Below are 21418 nucleotides of genomic sequence, written 5' to 3'. Positions count from 1 at the left end.
GAGCCCACAAGCAGAGATAGGGGAAAGATGCACGAATGACATTCCTCAAGAGTTTATCAATAACATAATGTCGATTGCTTACACCGTGGAGCTGATAAGCATCCATGCACATTCGGGTTTGGGATGGTCCACGATTATTGTACTTACCTCAATCTCTGCCATCCTTATGACATTTATTTCGAAGGAATCCACTACCTGGTGCTTCTCCAGGATAAGCTGGTACATGTTGACGTTCATTGGTTTGTAGAGTTTGTCTGGCCAGTAACCATGGCACTTGACCTTTCCCCGCTCTTGTTGGCGGGTCATCATGGCCACCACGTCAGCCTTGTTTTCCCAGACCATTTGCCAGAAGTCACTTGTGGTGCCGGGGAGAGGACCTTGGCAGGCGATGTAGAAATACCGCTCGGTGCCAAAGGACATCCTGACGTGGCTCGCGTTGATGTAGCCCTGGTCTCCGACGTGGACACGGGTTTTATCATCTGTGGTGACGGGGAACAAATGCTGTTCACAGTGTAAAGGGGCCGAGTTAATGACTACTCCAGACAAAATACAGCTCAGAAGCAGGCTGCGTACCGTAAAACTCCGATAATCCATTGATGATCATTTGGAAAACCCAACGGTTTGGTATCCAGCCCACCCGGTAAAACATGCTGTTTCTACTCACGACCTGCGTTTCCCACACTCTCTAACCACTTGACCAGTGCCGGAGTAACTCAAGCACTGAAGACCAGTCCCTACCCGAAACATCACCCATCCTTTATCTCCATAGATGCTGCCTGACCCGTTGAGTTACTCCAGCACTTTGTGTCTTTTTGTAAATAGACATGGGTGGACAGCTGGTTAGATGACAGGAAATAAAAGGAAGAAATGGTTCTAAAAATCCATCAACCTCTGCTCTGTACATAGTCAGTCTTTGAAGCCCCGTAACCCTATTGTATAGAGAATTCCAACCAGGAGATTGTGTAGGCCAAGGTGGACTGAGCGTAAATCTTCATCAAAAACAGCAGACTACCGCATGTGGCAATGAAACCACAGGAAATACTATTGATCCTTAGCCGGTCAAAGTAAAGGGCCTGTTCCACTGTACGAGGTAATTCAAGAGTTCTCCCGAGTTTCCCTCTGATTTGAACTCTGAGAATGTCCGTAGCGGGTTCGTAGGAGTTCGTGGGTGTCTCGTAGCGGCTCGTACGAGTAAAAAGTAACAATTTTTTTCATCACGAGTATTTTGTTACTCGTGGACATTTTTCACAGTGTTGACCGGATTTTACCGGATGTCCCGAGTACCTACCGGTAGCATTACGAGACATCCACGAACTCCCACAGACCCGCTACGGACATTCTCCAAGTTCGAATCAGGGGAAAACTCGGGAGAACTCTTAAATTACCTCGTACAGTGGGACAGGGGCTTTAGGGTCCTACCCTATCATTAATCCCTTTTTTACTCCACCCCTCCCTCTTCCCTGAACCTTAAATCAGATTTGGTTTCTAATTTATCTCAGCTCTGATGAAAGATCATCGACCAGGAACGTGGACTCTGTTTACTAAGTCCCTACCTGACCAGGTGAGCATGTCCAGCATTCTCTGTGTTAATGTCAAATTTCCAGCATCTGCAGTCATTAGCTTTTCAATTATCTTAACTATATTTAAAGGCATGGATAAAGAGATAAATATGGATATAAAAGTGTATAAAATCATGAGAGGAACAGATCAATTAGAGACACAGAGTCTCTTGCCCAGATTAGGCGAATCGAGGACCAGAGGACATAGGTTTAAGGTGAAGGGTAAAAAATTTATTAGGAATCTGAGGGGTAACCTTTTCACACAGGGTGGGTGTATGGAACGAGCTGCCAGAGGAGGTAGTTGAGGCTGCGACTTAGAAGCAGTTAGACAGGTACATGGATAGGACAGGTTTGGAGGGATATGGACCAAATGCAAGCATGTGTGGACTAGTGTAGCTGGTCTATGTGGGCAAGTTGACTCTATGACTCTATGGAGCTAAACCTTTTCTCTTTTCTGTGTAGTCTTTAACAACCACCTTGAGGTCTTTGTTCAGCATTCCATCTTTTTGTGGTTTATGGGTGTTATTTCACTTGTGAGCTCATACATCAGTTTAATAGTGACATTGATATGTAAAGTAATCTCTCAGAGAGCAATTGATGGAGACACAAAAGGTATTATTTAACAAGGATTCTTACTTAATCAGTTGTGGGTACTTACAGGGCAGGATATCTCTATATCTGTTCTTTTCTCTGTTTTCTGCAGCTTTCCCCACCAGACAGTCATCAATTGGTTTCAGATGTTCTAGTGTCTTCAAAGAAGAGAATGAGTCAAGTGAGGGAAATTCGCAATGGCTCAGTAAATCTTCAAACGGGATTAAAACGGCCCACTCACATCAGTAGCTCTGTTTACAGGGTGAGTATTCAACAATTAAATCAACTCAATCTATGGCCAGTTTCTGCCATCACACTGCTGCATCTCTGCAGTGATGCTGGTATCTATGACAAGGCCTACACTGTGGGACACTTCATGCAATCTGAATAATTTAGTGATCATTTCTGGTATTTATATAGTAGGTATGTTACAAAACCTACCTGAATCGCCATTGGGAATCTGCCCTCAGCCATGGCCGCGATTTTGGCGCTGTTTGGAGGGGGCGGGTTTTAAACGCGATTTTTACTAGGCTGTACTAATCGCACATGTTCAGCCTAATAAATCATTAACGAAAAATCGCTGCAAGACCCGGTCGCAAAAGGTATTATTAGTTTTATAGGCCTCGATAATATAGTTCTAATAGTTTAAAATTACTGTTTCATTCCGCAACCTCTCGCAGCCCCAGGGTTTTATAAAGCAAACAATTAAAGGTATGTACCTTATTTTTACATTAAATGGGGCATATATCTAACCCTGTATATCAAGTTATCTATAGCGAGTAGTTCATTTTGGGCTTTTTATATCCCGCAGTATTTTTCTCGGCATTTGAGGCACTAATCCAGCGCGATGTCAACGTTCTAAACCAGCGCGTTCACATGAACCCACTAGAAAGCCGATTTAAATGGGCATTTATTTACAGCAATTGAACACTAAATTCCTTCCATTTGGCCTATAAATTAATGTAAATTAGATATAAAAATCATGTTATATTGTGAATTATTTGTGAATAATCTTTGGACACTTAGGCTATTTAAAAATGTTAATCTTTCCTTAAGAAATGGGCTTTTGATTATCCAAGATCACAGCTTTTTTGTAATGTCCATTGAAAATCAAGATGCTAATTTCCGAGTATGAAAATGGTCATAACTTTTTTAATACTTGAGATATGAAAGTGAATTTGGTGTCAAATTAAACTTATTGTTATGCTTTATCTGATGGGATAAATTGCAGACTTGATTTTTTAAATCTCAAAATTTTGTAACATTGCTATATATAGCTCTTTCCCCGAATAGCCTCCTTTTGCTCTAGTAGTTAATTTAATTCACATGTTTAAACAATAATATTTTATTATTAATGTCTAATGTTTTATGTGTCATTCCTAACTGTCACTGTATGTCATGTAGTCACTTTTGGGAGCGGAGCACCAAGGCAAATTAATTGTATGTGAATACTTGGCCACTAATTCATTCATGATTGGGACACATTGTTTCAGGGCATTGTAGCTTGAAGTCCCATCAACAGTATTTTGTAATTAAATGCAAGTTTGTGACTGGATAGATATGGTGGTAAATATGGGTCTCATAATGGGGGATATCAATAGATGAAAGCAAAATAAAAACTAATGCCCCTGTCCCACTTGGGAAACCTGAATGGAAACCTCTGGAGACTTTGCCCTCCACCCAAGGTTTCCGTGCAGTTCCCGGAGGTTTTTGTCAGTCTCCCTACCTGCTCCCACTACTTGCAACCTCCGGCAACCACCTGCAATCTCTGGGAACCGCACGGAAACCTTGGGTGGGGCGCAAAGTCTCCAGAGGTTTCCGTTCAGGTTTCCTAAGTGGGACAGGGGCATAAGCAAACTTCTGGAGGATCTTAGCAGATCAAGCAGCATCTGTGATGGTGATCTTATAGAGGCATCTAAAACCACGAAATAAATAATTTGGGTAGATGCACAGAGTGTCTTCCCCATGGTAGAGGAACCAATAACCAGAGAACATGGGTTTAAGGTGAGGGGAGAAAGATTTAACAGGAATCTTTCACACAAAGGGAGGTGGGTGTATGGAACAAGGAGTAGGAGGAGGTCGTTGAGGCAGGGACTATTGCATGTTTAAGAAACATTTAGACAGGTACATGGAAAGGACAGGTTTAGAGGGACATGGGCCAAACACAGTCAGGTGGGACTAGTGTAGATGGGACATGTTGGCCTGTGTGGGCAAGTTGGGTCGAAGGGCCTGTTTCCATGCTGTATCACTCTCCGAATGTATCTGTGGAGGCAAAGGGATCGTCGACATTTTGGGTTGAAGCCCTGCATCAGGACCGGTGCAGAGTCTCGATCCAAAACGTCAAGCGTTCCCACAACCTCCTCAGATGCTGCCTGGCCTACTGAGTTCCTCCATTAGTTTGTGGCTTTGCTCCTTATTCCCACACCACCAGTCTCTTGTCCCACAGCTGTGCCATGAAATAATATTAGATATTCATTGGTAGACAAAATTGCTGGAGAAACTCAGCAGGTGCGGCAGCATCTATGGAGCGAAGGAAATAGGCAACGTTTCGTGCCGAAACGTTGCCTATTTTATTCGCTCCATAGATGCTGCCTCACCCGCTGAGTTTCTCCAGCAATTTTGTCTACCTTCGATTTTCCGGCATCTGCAGTTCCTTCTTGAACACTTAGATATTCATTTCTTCTTCTGATCATTTTTTATCCGTGCTCTTCGTAATAGCCTACTTCAACATGAAAAGAATGAATGGAAGTGTGATTAAATATATGACTTATTTGGGGCACATTAAGCCTAGGTCCAACAATCCAGTAATTTATGGCCCGTGTCGATTAATCTGCTCCAAAACTTATTTCCTGTATAATCAGCAGAGGGGAATAATGCTCTGATGTGACTCATTACATTTGATTCAGCTACAAAAGAGAGATGGAGATGCTATTGCAAAGAGGAAAGTGCTGGAAATACTCAGTAGTTCAGGCATCGGGTGTGGTGGAGCAGCAGTCAAGAGCCGGGACATTGCAGGCCAGGGTCAATACTGGGCTGATGTACCCAATGCAGACCATAGGGTACATTGTACCCCAGGTACCCCAGGTTTCGACGACAAGGCTCTGAACAAAAGCCTAATGGCCCTGTCCCACTTAGGAAACCTGCACGGAAACCTCTGGAGACTTTGCGCCTCACCCAAGGGTCCGTGCGGTTCCCGGAGGTTTTTTGTCAGTCTCCCTAATGGTAGAAAGTGGTTTCTGCTTCATCCATGTTCCGGCGATTATTTCTGGTGCTGTGAGGTATCTACTCTACCAGCTGTGCCACCTTGATCATTTTCAAATTCTCCCAGTGATGATACAGTAAAGATAGATGTCAAAACTGCTTGAAATTTGGAAACTGTTGCGTAAATAAACCATCGAAAGCACCTTAAAAACTTCCACAAACTTTAACCTGAGCACAATTCCTTCAGGAGTTTTAGAATCACAGCACGGCAGCACACTCAGCCCACGGGGTGTCTGTACTTTGTTGACGCAGCCCAGACCATCACACAAACCAACCTCCCTTCCATTGACCCCATTTATACCTCAAGGCCAACAGTATAATCGAGGATGAGTCGCACCCTGGCCACTCCCTCTTCTCCCCTCTCCCATCGGGCAAAAGGTAGAGAAGTGTGAAAACGCACACCTCCAGATTCAGGGATTTTCTTTCCAGCTGTTATCAGGCAAATGAACCATCCAACCACAACTAGAGAGCAGTGCTGAACTACTATCAACCCCAATGGTGACCCTTGGTCTATCTTTGATCGGGGTTTACTGACCTTACATTGCACTAAACGTTATTCCCTTACCATGTATCTCTCTACACTGTAGATGGCTGGATTGTAATCATGTCAAGTCAAGTGAGTTTATTGTCATGTGTTCCTGTATAGGACAATGAAATTTTTGCTTTGCTTCAGCACACAGAAAATAGTAGGCATTTACTACAAAACAGATAAATGTGTCCATATACCATGATATAAATATATACACACATGAATAAATAAACTGATAAAGTGCAAATAGCAGAAAGTGGTTATTAACAATCAGAGTTTTGTCCGAGCCAGGTTTAATAGCCTGATGTCTGTGGGGAAGTAGCTATTCCTGAACCTGGTTGTTGCAGTCTTCAGGCTCCTGTACCTTCTACCTGAAGATAGCGGGGAGATGAGTGTGTGGCCAGGATGGTGTGTGTCTTTGATGATACTGCCAGCCTTTTTGAGGCAGCGACTGCGATAAAACCCCTCGATGGAAGGAAGGTCAGAGCCGATGATGGACTGGGCAGTGTTTACTACTTTTTGTAGTCTTTTCCTCTCCAGGGCGCTCAAATTGCCGAACCAAGCCACGATGCAACCGGTCAGCATGCTCTCTACTGTGCACCTATAGAAGTTAGAGAGAGTCTTCCTTGACAAACCGACTCTCCGTAATCTTCTCAGGAAGTAGAGGTGCTGATGAGCTTTTTTGATAATTGCATTAGTGTTCTCGGATGTATTATCTTTTCTCCGGAAGGTCCCTAGAGACCGAATGCCAATGAAGTTTACATGTTTACCCCACTGAACTGATTTATCCTGTCACAGGGCCTTTGAAAGTTCAAAAGCTACTTAATCAATGAGCGTTTTACTGCCAAAGCGATGGCGGCAAGTATTGTTGAATGAAGCTGTAGGTATTTTAAATTAAAGTTGAAAGATGGCATGGGAAGAGTACGTGAGTGAAATGGGTGAGTGTCAACGGTTTGTAAATGTCAGTGCAATCAGTAATTGGGAGCTACTGTATATAGAGGGGGACCTGTTTCCACGCTGTATCGCTCTTTGACTCTGAGATCCAGTGTAAAGCTTTGAGTGGCTAGTGAGTTATTTCTCAGAAACGTACACTTAATGTACGGGGGTCTCTTCCATACATTTAAAAACGTGAAAGAATAGGCTGCTGATCTTTCTCGAGTTTTATCAACCCTGCCTTGGAAATCCAATGTCGTATCGTTGCATATATCAATTTTGTCCAACTGAAAATTGACACGCGTGCTATTGACTGAAACATGCCAGCAGCTACTTCTAGAGTTATTTTGTATCACTCCGGAAGTACAGACATACATCAAGTGGTGATATTCCCACTCAAGCTTGCACTGAGGCAGCTTTTGAAAATAAGAATCCAGGTTCCCATTCTGGAACCAATAATGTTGCTTTTTTCTTTATGCTTTCTCTCTCTCCACTTGTCCTTGCTCTGGCATATTGTGGGCTTCGTCAGATGCCCTCTCCTCACTGTCTCATCACTTGGATTCATCCAATTGTCTAATGGCAAGACTTGAGGTGACTTCTGTTTCCCCCCCCTTTTTTTTTAATCAAAAAATGTATTCAATGATTAAAAAATAATATTACACTATAATAAAACAAACCAGAACCCACCGCCATAATACAATACAAACAAATATCCTAAATAAACGATTACATAACTATGTTACAATCCTTATTGAGGATGCATTCAACACCCTGCAGTGCCCAGCGGCCCCGGAACTCCCCCAGGGTGCCCATGGGCAGGGCGTATTCCCATTCTAACCCCACCAGGGCGCGGATGTAGCCCCGGAAAAGGGGCAGGCAGTCGGCTCGGGTAGAGCCTTCCACCGCCTGGCGCTGAGACTCGCGGATGGCCAGCTTGGCCAGGCCCAAGAGCAGTCCATCTATATCCCCTAGGTGGGCATATCTGTGGAATCAGAGACCCTTGCACAAAGGGGGGGGGGGGGCTGCATCACCATAGTTGTGGTGTTTGGAAAACCAGCTGTTTTTTTTTCCAATTTCTCTATGGCCTTGCATTTACAATTATTATCGCCTCCACCACATCTGTGACTCTCTCAGATAACAAAACAAGAAGCTGAAATAAAATAGAGCCAACATTTTTCATTTTATGATGCGATGTGGGGTTTGATTTAAATGGACTTCTTATATGCAGTTAATGGGAATGGTGTAGAAATCATATTCCAAGCAAACTTGCAGCTTTATGTTAAAATAATTCAAAATAAACAATTATTTGTGGACGTCACCAACAGTGAGTGTTTTTGAAAAAAAAATTAGTTCATCCAATTCTGGATAAATCTATGCGCTCTGCACAAAACAAAATCCCGTGTCCTGAAAACCCACACAGGTCACGGGGAGAACGTACAGACTCCGTACTGTCAAGCACCCGTAGTCAGGATCGACACTGCAGAGGGTGGTGAAAATTGCCCAACGCATCACCGGTTCCTCGCTCCCCTCCATTGAAGTCTGTCCAAAGCAAGCTTTGTCTGCGGAGGGCGCTAAGCCTCGCCAAGGACTGCTCTCACCCCAACCATGGACTGTTTACCCTCCTACCATCCGGGAGGCGCTACAGGTCTCTCCGTTGCCGGACCAGCAGGTACAGGAACAGCTTCTTCCCTGCGGCTGTTACACTACTCAACAATGTACCTTGGTGACTGCCAATCACATCCCCCACCCCGGACACTCCTCCCACAGGAAAAACACTATGTTTGTATACATGTAAATAGATTTATTTATTGAAATCATATTCTACGTCGCTCTTCCAGGGAGATGCTAACTGCATTTCGTTGTCTCTATACTGTACACTGACAATGACAATTAAAGTTGAATCTGAATCTGAATCTGAATCTGTAAGGCAGCAACTCAACCGCTGCACCACTGTGTGGCCTAACTTTAATGCACCTCTGCACTGGGCATGTGCAGTTGGACCTGTAGTGTTCAATGCCAGATCTCTGCTCTGGGAATGTGGTTTCAGTCATTCAGACACAGTGTACTGTCTATTTAGAGCTGATCTCTTTGCCCAGCTGAGAGCCTGCAACAGGTTGACCCCTTTATGTAATATAGCCACCCAGTCTCCCTTGGGCCCTTTACCCTCCCCCCATCCCCTCTTTCAGCGACAAGTCTTGCCCCATCTGCCTTCACTCATATTTCTCAGATGCCCTTCCCTGTCTACAAATCTCTCACTGGCCAACCCTCTATCGATGGTCAATGATAATTCTATTGTCACTTGTACCAGACTGGGACAGGCAGCATCTCTGGAGATAAGGAATGGGTGACGTTTCGGGTCGAGACCCTTCTTCACTCACCCACTCACCTGCAACACACCCCAACTGGCTCCCCCTCTGTGCTCCTGGCATGTTCTCTAGCCTCTGTCTAAGTTGTCCCAACAAAGCCACGATAATGTGGAGGAAGGCAGGCCATGGGTGCCCTGAGCCGAAGATGCAAGACAAACCTCAATGATAAATGGCTGTCGTTCACTCTGTGGACAGTCACCACCAAGGCCTTGCCAACAGTGCAAATGGAGTGAGATCCTGGTTCAATGGCAGGGAAGTCCAAGGATACTGTTGCCCGAATGTACACATATGCACACAAGATATTTATACATGATTTAACCGTGTGCCTGCGTATTGTAGACCCACCTCCCAAAACAAGCGCACACCCACAACACTATACATGCTCTTCCCTCCAAATTACATACCATGAACTCTTTGAGAGGCTGCTGCTGATTGAGCTGCTGCTGAAGGTTGGAGATGAGCGTTTCCAGACTCCCTCCTCGGTACCTGCTGCCAACTGGAGCTTTCCACAAAGCCAGACTCATCAGCTCCTCCTCTGACACGATGGGATCTCCTGCTGAGACAAAGAAGACAACTGAGAACTGTGAACTGTGTAGGAAGGAACTGCAGATGTTGGTTTAAAGCGAAGATAGACACAATAATGCTGGAGTAACCCAGCGGGTCAGGCAGCATCCATGGAGTGACGGAATAGGTGAAGTTTCGGGTCGAGACCCTTCTTCAGACTGAGACTGAATCTTCAGATCCAGATGCTGCCTCACCCGCTGAGTTTCTCCAGCATTTTTGTCTACCTACCACTGATGTAGGTTCAATAGGTTTACTGCTGTGAGAATTTATATCAGTCTTTGCTGTGTGTATTATTACCTGTAGATAGTTGCTTAATATTACATTGGCACATCAGGGAGTGATACGGCACAGAGGTTTTTCAGCTCACCGGATCCAATCTGACGCCATACATCCATTGACTCTAATCCTACAGTAACCCACATTCCCCACAACTTTCTGCAGATTCTACTACGAAGGAAGGAATGGGTGACGTTTTGGGTGGAGACCCTTCTTCAGATTGAATGTCAATGTGAACTCTTCATGCTGTGGGGAATCAGCAGCCCCGATCAGCATTCACTTCCTAATGGACAGGCTGCCAACTCACGACTGCTACTTGACACCAGATGAATTTTGCCATCTCTTTTAGTTTAGTATGATCTTCCAGAATAAACGTAATATCGTGCAAAGGAGAGGCCATTGAGAAGAAGTAGCTTTAGCTTTATGGTAAAAACAGGAAAGCAGACTATTATCTCAATGGTGGCCGACTACGAAAAGGGGAGATGCAGCGAGACCTGGGTGTCATGGTACACCAGTCATTGAAAGTAGGCATGCAGGTGCAGCAGGCAGTGAAGAAAGCGAATGGTATGTTAGCTTTCATAGCAAAAGGATTTGAGTATAGGAGCAGGGAGGTTCTACTGCAGTTGTACAGGGTCTTGGTGAGACCACACCTGGAGTATTGCATACAGTTTTGGTCTCCAAATCTGAGGAAGGACATTATTGCCATAGAGGGAGTGCAGAGAAGGTTCACCAGACTGATTCCTGGGATGTCAGGACTGTCTTATGAAGAAAGACTGGATAGACTTGGTTTATACTCTCTAGAATTTAGGAGATTGAGAGGGGATCTTATAGAAACTTACAAAATTCTTAAGGGTTTGAACAGGCTAGATGCAGGAAGATTGCTCCCGATGTTGGGGAAGTCCAGGACAAGGGGTCAAACTTAAGGATAAGGAGGAAATCCTTTAAAACCGAGATGAGAAGAACTTTTTTCACACAGAGAGTGGTGAATCTCTGGAACTCTCTGCCGCAGAGGGTAGTCGAGGCCAGTTCATTGGCTATATTTAAGAGGGAGTTAGATGTGGCCCTTGTGGCTAAGGGGACCAGAGGGTATGGAGAGAAGGCAGGTACGGGATACTGAGTTGGATGTTCAGCCATGATCATATTGAATGGCGGTGCAGGCTCGAAGGGCCGAATGGCCTACTCCTGCACCTATTTTCTATGTTTCTATGGTGTTCTAATTGTAATTCCGACATAAACATTTACACAATGGTTAGGAACGCTTCTCTCACCTTCCTCTCCAGGGTGGAGAATAGGCTTGTTGTATCAATGGAGCCTCACATGGTTAGTCTAGTTACACCTTAAAGGGCCCTGTCCCACTTTCACGACCTAATTCACGACCTCTGCCAAGTTTGCCCTTGACTCATACTCGCAGCATGGTCGTAACGAGGTCGTAGGAGGTCGTAGGTAGGTCCTAGGTAGGTTGCGATGTTACTCGTGGCATCAAGTAGGTCGGGGCGTTTTTCTAGCCTGATGAGAAATGTCCACGAGTAAAAAAGGTTGTGAATTAGGTTGTGAAAGTGGGACAGGCCCTTAAGCCTTCCCGGCAGAAGCCGTGTGTAGAGAATAAACAGAGACCCACAAGGCTCGCTGCATCTGCAGGCTGGTTGATGCATTCCGATCCAAACTCATGTTCAGAACTGGAAGGAGCAGAATTAGGTCATCCGGCCCATCATGTCCATTCCATCATTTCAATCACAGCTGCTCTATCTTCCCCTTTCAACCCCATCCTCCTGCCTTCTCCCCAAAACCCCTAATATCCTGTACTAATCAAGAATCCGCCAATCTCGGCCTTAAAAATATCCGTTGTCGGCCACCACCGCCGCCAGTGACTGCTATGAATTCCACAGATTCACCACCCGCAGGCTAAAGAAATTCTTCCTCGTCTACATTCTAAAGGTACGTCCTTCTATTCTGAGGGTATGGCCTCTGGTCCTAGACTCTCCCACTCATGGAAACATCCCTTCCACATCCACTCTGTAGATAAAGAAGTATTAGATGACCTAAGACAACATTGCCTTGCTGTTATCCCATCTCTGAATGTGCCGGGGGTGAATTAAGTGGATTCCAATGGAAGTGGGCACTTCCCCCCAAACATGAGGAACATTGCAGTGCACTGAACCAGACCAGCTGAGAGAGGTTCAAGATCTCAAGTCATGTGGATCAATTGTCTGAAGCATTGTGGAAACCAGGGTTAAGCCATCCAGGCTGTAGAATACTTCTAATCATTGCAGTGGTGAAAATAAAGGTGTCATGGAGGCATAGATTCATACAGTATAGAAACAGGCCCTTTGGCCCAACTTGCCCACACCAACCAACATGTCCCATCTACACCTGCCTGTGTTTGACCCATATCTCTCAAAACCAGGCCTACCTAGGTACCTGTTTCATAGCAACATAGACATAGAAACATAGAAAAGAGGTGCAGGAGTAGGCCATTCAGTCCTTTGAGCCAGCATCGCCATTCAATGTGATCATCCACAATCAGTACCCCGTTTCAGATTCTCCCCATATCCCTTGATTCCGCTAGCCCTGAGTTCTATCTAACTCTCTTTTGAATGCATCCAGTGAATTGGCCTCCACTGCCTTCTGAGGCAGAACATTTCACAAATTCGCAACTCTCTGGTTGAAAATGTTTTTCCTCATCTCAGTTCTAAATGGCCCACCCTTTATTCTTAAACTGTGGGCCCTGGTTCTGGACTCCCCCAACATCGGGAACATGTTTCCTGCATCTAGCTTGTCCAATCCCTTAATCATTTTACATGTTTCTATAAGATGCCCTCTCATCCTAAATTCAGTGGATACAAGCCCAGTTGTCCCATTCCTCCATCATATGACAGTCCCACCATCCCGGAAATTAACCACATGAACCTACGCTGCATTCCCTCAATAGCAAGAATGTCCTTCAAAGAGGTTGTAGTAGGATCCATTTGACAGATGTTAAACGAATTACAACAAAGTATCAAGAAGAGGTCAGGACTAAAGTCATTTGTACATGGGTGAAAAATAGATGTATTTGAAAATAATTTCATTCCTTGTGGAATCAAGGAATTGCAGATGCTGGTTTCCAAATGAAAGACACAAAGTACTGAAGGAACTCAGCAGGTCAGGCAGCATCTCTAGAGAAAATGAATAGGTGACGTTTTGGGTCGGGATCCTTCTATATGAAGCGTGACTGATTATTTTTCAGGACTCAATATCCTGAAAACTTCAAAAGAATAACTATAATCATTTGTAACTAGCTTTCAAGTCGTACAATGTGTTCTTTTCCAGTGCAGAAACAGAAGGTAGACACAAAATATTGGAGTAACTCAGCGGGACAGGCAACCTCTCTGGAGAGAAGGAATGGGTGACGTTTCGGGTCGAGACCCTTTTTCAAACGGGGGTGAGGAAAATGAGATTAAGGGGTGAAAAGACCAGATCAAAGCAGATAATGATCCAGGAAATGTACAATGGTTCATTGTCGGATGAGGAGAAGGTGACAACGAGGCATGCAAGCAGTAAAATTAATCAGGAGGCCAGTGAAACTCGTAGGAGAACTAGGGTGGGGGAGGGACGGAGAGAGAGGGAAAACAAGGGTAACTTGATGTTAGAGAAATCAATATTTTTAATGCTGCCCAAGCGAATAGGAGGTGCTATTCCTCCCAATTTGCGTTTGACCTCACTCTGAGTCCCATTGTGGGTGTGGGAAAGGGAGTTAAAATGTTTGTTTCGGAGAGAGGGGTTGAAAAAGATTGCAGATAGACGTCACTCCGAAGCTTACCTGTAGGGGGTGCAGACGTTCTGCTGGAGAGACCAGGCTGATCATCATCACTGCTCCAGCTGCCTGAATCACACCTCTCCTCCTCATCGCCACCCTCATCTTCATATTCACTAACACTCGCCCTTCCTCCCGCACCCCTTCCACTGAAGCAATCCGCTGCGCTTCAAGGGAAGAGAAAAAAAAACAGACGGTCGGTTTCCCTGATCTTCAATGCTTCTTCAATTCCTGATTTACTAATGTTGGAAACATTTTGGAAAACGGAAACTGCAGATAGACTGGCGGATTAGAATTACGGTGATACATTTTGTATCTGTTTCTAGAATGTACAAAATAAAGCAAGCAATAACAATAATAAACCCAATATTAATACCAAGATTGCCCACAGATTTTGGTAAAAGTCAGTGACTGTAGATTATTGTAAACCTGACGAAGGTTTCCAACCCAAAATGTCCATTTCCCCTCACAGTTCCTGTATCCACCTATCACTTGTCAGGCTTTGTACTCATCCCCCCTCCCTTTTCCAGTTTTCTCATCTCGGTTTTAAACGACCCCCCACTATCATCAATCTGAGGAAAGGTCCCGACCTCCAATGTCATCCGCCCATTCCATCCATAGACGCTGTCTAACCAGCTGAGTTTTTCCAGCACTTTGTGTTTTGCTCAAGACTCCAACATCTGCAGTTCCTTGTGTCTCCATTCAATTTTTGCTCAGCTGTAAATCCTGACTGGTTCTTTAAAGAAGCTGCTCTCATTCCTTGGGCTGGTCCACTGGAGACGGCCAACACCGTTGACTTTGATAGCCCTACACCTTCTCTGGACCACTGGTTTGGCCAGAGAACAATTTACAATGAAACATTCTGTAATGGTTGATCAATGAATACTGATCCAAATGGAGACAGTTGAGGGGAACATGCTTATCTTACAGTTACAACCAATAGCATGGAAAATGAACTGCACTGTGATACAATGGTGCAGCGTGGAGTGGGGGAAGGCATCATAAACTCAGCAAATTATCCTTGGACACCAAGAGATATGTTTGATGCATCATCCCTCCAGCATTAATCCCCGTGGGAATTGATCCTTCTCTATGCTTTACCCTTCTGTTACTGTTCGTGAGCGTTGGGACAAGGAATATGGGAGATGAATTGATTCATTACCCTGGGCCTAGAGTAGAATATGTTGTTTTCTTCCAATTGGAATCACAGAATCTTGGTCCAGATGATTCATTCGGACTGATGTGCCTCTTTATAGGATCGTCCTCTTCTCCTGTGTGCTCTGTCAGAGATAGTGTGGAGTTCTTGCATGTCAGTCAACCTCCAGCACCAAGTGCTAGAAGCCATCCTTCACATGCGACTCCATCACTAACCCTGGACAGACGGCTGTGCTTGGAGCACAGTTCAGCTCCAATCATTCACTGCCGTCCACATTAAGTGGTGTCTGTCGGGAATGATTGGGATACCAATTGGATTGGGGACCACATCTCATGTTTCCCATTCTTTCCATCGACAACAAGAGGAGGAGTGGACTCGGCTGCATCAACCTGATCCAAATGGTTGGTTCTGAACAAGTACAAAGCCCTATTGACTTTCACTGATCTTGGTCACAGTCAAGAATCAATAAGGGGAGGGCTTACGTCATGAATGGATACCATTGGGGTTCGGAGGGATGGAGGGACCTTGATGTGCATCCAAAGATCCCTGAAAGGTCATGGGAAGGCATACAGGATACTGCCCTTCATTATCCAAGGTATGGGATGTAAGGGCAGGGTTGGGTTAGGTTAATATGGTTAGGCCTCAGCAAGAGTCTTGTGTACCTTTCTGGTTGCCATACCAAAGGAAAGATGTGTTTGGACTGGAGAGAATGCAACAGAGATTCACCAGGATATTGAATCTCAGTTATGAGTGGAGACTGGATGAGCTGGGTTTATTAACATTGAACCTGGATGATGAGGGGGAACAACATCATGAGGGCACACTCACACAAGGTAGGCAGTAGGAAAGTCTGCCCCACAACAGAGGTGTTAAATGACAGGACAAATGGGGAAATGGATGAGAGGGGATCTGAGGAAGAATATTTTCACGCAGTGCGTGGCTAGAATCTTTCGGGCTTCACCTTGCACTAAACATTATTCCCTCACCATTTATCTACACACTGCTAATGTCTCAATTGTAATCATGTGTTGCTTTCTGCTGACTAAATAGCATGAAACAAAAGCTTTTCACTGCACCACGTAACCATAAACCAAACTATACACTGTACTGCCTGAGGGGATGGTGAAGGCAGAGAGAGACTCTCACAATGTTTAAGAATGATTGAAATGAGCACTGATAGCGCCAAGTCATAGAACGCTATAGATCAACGTCAGTAAATAGAATTAGTGTAGATGGGTATATGATGGTTGGCACGGACACAATGGGCCGAAGGGCCTGTTTCTGGGCTATGTGATCTAAGGCCCTATTACAGAATAAACTCTTTTTTTTACCAGTCAGCACTGTGTTGCAAGTTGTCTTTGCCATTCCGCTCCTCTGTCCCACGGACACCATTATCCCTGGGAATCTGGAAGTAGAACGAGGCAGATGAACTCATCAGTGTAGAGGTACAGAATGCAGAGTCCATCACAAAGAAGAACATTCAATGTCAAAGCCACAGAAGTGGGAAACCAAGAGGAATCGATCGTAAATTGAAAGAGGGTCCTCTTTCCGGCTGTGGAGGCCAAGTCAGAGGATATTTTTAAGGCAGAGATGGATAGATTCCTGATTAGTACGGGTGTCAGGGGTTATGGGGCGAAGGCAGGAGAATGGGGTTGAGAGGAAAAGATAGACTAGCCAAGATTGAATGGTGGAGTAGACTCGATATGCCAATTGGCCTAACTCTGCTCCTATAACTTATGCACTTATGAACCTGGGTGGACAAGTCCACTGCCAGATAGCCCACGTGTCTGCAGGATATATTGGGAAGGTGTTTCTCTGCCCGAAAGGCAGAAATCAAAGAATATGATTTAAAAATATTTGGCACTTGAGGAAAGTTTCTCTTATCTCAGCACAGCAAGTCATAATGATTCACACTGCACAGATGAAGAAACTGATGGTGGGTGTTGTATAATAACTCAGACACCAGGAAATTGGAGCAGGAGTAGGCCATTCAGCCCCTCTAGCCAGCCTTGCCATTCAATATGATCACGGCTGATCTATGCTAACCTCAACTCCTTCTATGCTGGTTCCCTATTCTCCTCATATCCCTGATCCAACAAATATCTATCTACCTCCACTTTAAATATGTTATGGGCGGCACGGTGGCGCAGAGTTGGAGCTGCTGCCTCACAGCACAGGTTCGATCCTGCTGTGGGTGCTGTCTGTACGGGGTTTATACATTCTCCACGTGACCTGCGTGGGTTTTATCCGTGTGCCCCGGTTTCCTCCCACACTCCAAATACGTACAGGTTTGTAGGTTAATTGGCCTGGTGTAAATGTAAAAAAACTGTCCCTAGTGAGCGTAGGATAGTGTTAATCTGCGGGGGACGCTGGTCAGTGCGGGCTCGGTAGGTCGAAGGGCCTGTTTCCATGCTGTCTCACAAGGTCCCACACAAGAGATCAGTGTGCAAAATTAGAGCACATGGTATTGGGGCTAGTTATTGACATAGATAGAGAACTGGTTGGCAGACAGGAAGCAAAGAGTAGGAATTAGCAGGTCCTATTCAGAATGGCAGGCTTGTGGCACTAGTGGGGTGCCGCAAGGCTCGGTGCTGGGACCCCAGTTATTTACAATATATATACACATAGACAACTGCACAGTGACATTCATTTTGCATATATTACACATGCGGGCGCCACCGTTTTTGGCGCCATAATTCCAAAGTCTGGGCGGCCCGCCCGCACGCTCGATGTAATGGAGCACTTCCCGTGAGCTGATGTTCCTCTCCTCTGCTTTCCCGACCATCTTTGTGTGCCGGCAGTGCCCCGTTCCCGCAGCCTACCCAAAGTTGCTGGAGGCATTGCCCCAGTTCATCCTCCTACCAGTAACTCAGCTGGGTCAGGCAGCACCTCTGGAGAATAGGGATGTTTCGGGTCTGAAGAAGGGGCTCGACCCGAAACATCACCCATTCCTTCTCTCCACAGATGCTGTTTGTCCCGCTGAGTTCCTCCAGCATTTTTTTTTCCTGCCTATCTTCGGTTTAAACCAGCATCTGCAGTTGCTTCCTAAAGCTAAATTTAATGATTGGTTGGTTTTGCGGAGCTTTGAGGGATGTGTCATGCTGGGATCATCAGCACTGACAGATGATCATGTGATCATATGCATATTATATTCACACATAAATCTGCATGTGTAATACTCGCAATCTGGAGTACAATCTAACCAGTATTTATCATCTGAGGTGCCTTAATAAACTGTTCTGGAAATGTTAGATCCCTACAGAGTTACAGGAGGTCACTCAGTCCGTCATAGTGATGCCTAATTTATATGTGCATAGTGGATTTGATTATATTTGCTTTATTTAGACCAGCATCTATCCAAATGGGAACAGACTTTCAGCATCATCTTGTTGATCTAATTAATAAAATTTACATAATATGAAATAATTAATAATTGGTTCCTGGGGCAATTTTGAGGAGTTTGTGCAAACGAGGGATTTTTTGCCACAAACGTGTTCGTCCAATTCCTACGCAAGAAAACATGAAGGATTATCTGCAAAATAACTGTTCTGTCTTTCACTGGAGATAGGGGTCATTGCCACTGTCGTGGTGAATTAGAAAACAAACTGCACCAGTCTGAAGAAGGGTCTCGACCCTGAAACGTCACCCATTCCTTCTCTCGAGAGATGCTGCCTGTCCAGCTGAGTTAATGGCCTGTCCCACTTTGGCGACTTTTTATGCTTTGCAGTCGCCACATGGTCACCACATGTTCGCGGGTGGTTGCCGGGGAGTCGCCTTCATGGTCGTGAGGAGTTCCCACATTTTGGCAACTAGTCGCGGCCTCATTATGGTCGCCGAGAATTTATGTTGAAAAATTAGCGGCGACTTGAATGAAGCCGCCACGGAGAGTAGCGAGAATTCTCGAGCTGTAGGTGGGTCGCAAGGAGGTCCTAATGGGCGGCCAGGAGGTCAAAGGTTATCGGAGGTTCTCGTTGGTTTGAGCTGGCGCTGACTGGTGAATTTCATTGGCTCATTGGGGCAAAAAAAGGTAAGCGGTAATTTTCAGAATCAAGGGACCCCGACCGGTAATGTTAAATGTCCGCTGAGCTTCATAGCCGTGTATCTCTGGCTTCTTAAAGGTTGTCTCCACTCCTTCTCCCTCCTTCTCCCCCCTCTTTTAAACGACTTTTAAAGGACTTACTGTGCTTTAGCTATCTTAATTACAGCGCCAAACTTCCTGTTCATGTGTGTCTGTATCACCTTGGCTTTGCACCGTGAGAATTTTTTAGACAGCGCTCCCCCCTGCTTGCCCTGGCCCCCGCCTTTGCGATGTGTGTGTGTGTTCCACTCTGGCAGTCGCCGTTCCAGCTCCCGGTTTTTCAGGCGACTGCCGGCAACTTGCCAGTCGCCAGCAGTCCGCTGAAAAATCGCCTAATGCCCCTGTCCCACTTAGGAAACCTGAACAGAAACCTCTGGAGACTTTGAGCCCCACCCACGGTTTCCGTGCGATTCCCGGAGGTTGCCGGTGGTTGCCCCGAGGTTGCAGGTAGGGAGACTGACAAAAACCTCCGGGAACTGCACGGAAACCTTGGGTGGAGCGCAAAGTCTCCAGAGGTTTCCGTTCAGGTTTCCTAAGTGGGACGGGGGCATTACAGTGCCAGAGACCCGTGTTAAGTTAAAGGCCCTAGTGTAACCCACATTGCCCTTGGTTGGCCCATGCTTTTATTCATGGATATTGACGAGGTGGCAGCACAGTTCACCAGAGGATATCTGACCCATCCCCTTACCTCATCAGGATCTCCAGGGCTTTCTCTTGGGCGCTCTGCATCAAATCCTTGTGGATTTTGCTGTTGGAATCGCATCTCTGGCAAGTGAAAGAGAAATCAACATCAGCTTAATCCAACGTTAATCCAAATATGTGGCGACAATTACATAAGAAAATTGCAAAGGAATGGAAGTGGTGTTTTTTTTTAATCCAGTGAAAATTTGCAAATCATAAACCTCTATCATATGAGATGAGGATTCTGTGTTTTCCAGAATGGGTGAAGGGGATGGTTGGTGCCACACATTACTTTACTGGCAATGGAATGAACTTAGAAAAGTATGCAGTTAGGCATTACAGCCCATTGAACACAAAGGCAGTGTTACAACCATAAGGGGCAGAGATAGTGTGAATAGCTACAGTCTTTCCCCAAGGCTCAGGGAGTCTAAAACTATAGGTTCAAGCAATGAAGGAAAATATTTTTTTTAATGATGCGCATATTGAGTAAGTGCTAGAGGCAGGTAGAATCACAGCATATGAAAGATACTTGGACAGGTCCATGCAGAGGTAACATTTGGAAGACTTGGGCCAGGCACAAGCAGGTGGTACAAACACAGTGAGCAGGGATTAGCATGGTCAGTTTGGTCAGCATGGGTGGAATGGCCTGTTTCCATACAGTATGGCTCTACAGAGTTGATGTGGACAAGCCTTTCCCTTTGAGAATAGGGAAGATTCAAACAAGAGGACATGACTTCAGAATTAAGGGACAGAAGTTTAGGGGTAACATGAGGGGGACTTCTTTACTCAGAGAGTGGTAGTGGTGTGGAATGAGCTTCCAGTGGAAATGGTGGAGGCAGGTTCGTTGGTGTCATTTAAAAATAAATTGGATAGGCACATGGATGAGAAGGGAATGGAGGGTTATGGTATGAGTGCAGGCAGGTGGGACTAAGGGAAAAAAGTTGTGTCGGCACGGACTTGTAGGGCCGAGATGGCCTGTTTCCGTGCTGTAATTGTTATATGGTTGTTATATGGTTATATGACCACCTCTTGTAGTCAGATGCTATTTATTGTTGGAGAAACTCAGCGGGTGAGGCAGCATCTATGGAGTGAAGGAAATAGGCAACGTTTCGGCACGAAACGTTGCCTATTTCCTTCGCTCCATAGATGCTGCCTCACCTACTGAGTTTCTCCATCATTTTTGTCTACCTTTGATTTTCCAGCATCTGCAGTTCCTTCGTAAACATGCTATTTATTGTTATTGGGCACTGTGGGACTGGGCTGGTGAATGTTGGCGAACAGGTTCTGTTAGTGAGCAGGGGTTGGGGAAGTGTTTTTTTCTCACACACAGGCACCCTTTTCATCCACCTCCCCCCCTGACCCATTCCAACCCTCCCCCCATTGCATTTGCCTACCTTTCTTAAAGCCACCAATTCCAAAGAGTTGGAGTAAACCCTCCCTGGTGGGGTACCCCCAGTGCTGGGACCCCAGCTATTTACAATATATAATAATGTCTGATGAGGGTTCTTGTCTCTCGATACAGTGTTCCATCCAAGATTCCTGCTGGGGAGGCTGTAGAAGGATAAATGTGAGGTTTCTGCAAAAACAGAAGATTGTTAAGGGCTGGGTGTTGGACACGCTAGAGGCAGGAA

General features: G+C 45.3%; 1 protein-coding gene across 1 annotated transcript in view; it reads right to left on the bottom strand.

The window, feature by feature from the left end:
* The window catches only part of LOC129712842 (tyrosine-protein phosphatase non-receptor type 13-like), a 212237-nt gene that overhangs the window by 14100 nt on the left and 176719 nt on the right, over window positions 1–21418 (bottom strand). Inside the window, exons 40-45 of the mRNA XM_055661561.1 lie at window positions 19795–19871; window positions 16360–16433; window positions 13879–14039; window positions 9644–9795; window positions 2218–2308; window positions 148–479 (exon numbers count right to left, since the gene is read on the bottom strand). Coding sequence (XP_055517536.1) covers window positions 148–479; window positions 2218–2308; window positions 9644–9795; window positions 13879–14039; window positions 16360–16433; window positions 19795–19871 — 887 coding nt within the window. The remainder of the gene's footprint in view (window positions 1–147; window positions 480–2217; window positions 2309–9643; window positions 9796–13878; window positions 14040–16359; window positions 16434–19794; window positions 19872–21418) is intronic.

The sequence above is a fragment of the Leucoraja erinacea genome, chromosome 34 (assembly GCF_028641065.1).
Source record: "Leucoraja erinacea ecotype New England chromosome 34, Leri_hhj_1, whole genome shotgun sequence".
In the NCBI taxonomy this organism is placed as follows: Eukaryota; Metazoa; Chordata; class Chondrichthyes; order Rajiformes; family Rajidae; genus Leucoraja; species Leucoraja erinaceus.
Note: the sequence above shows the minus strand (reverse complement) of the source record. Positions and strands in the feature narration are given on the sequence as shown.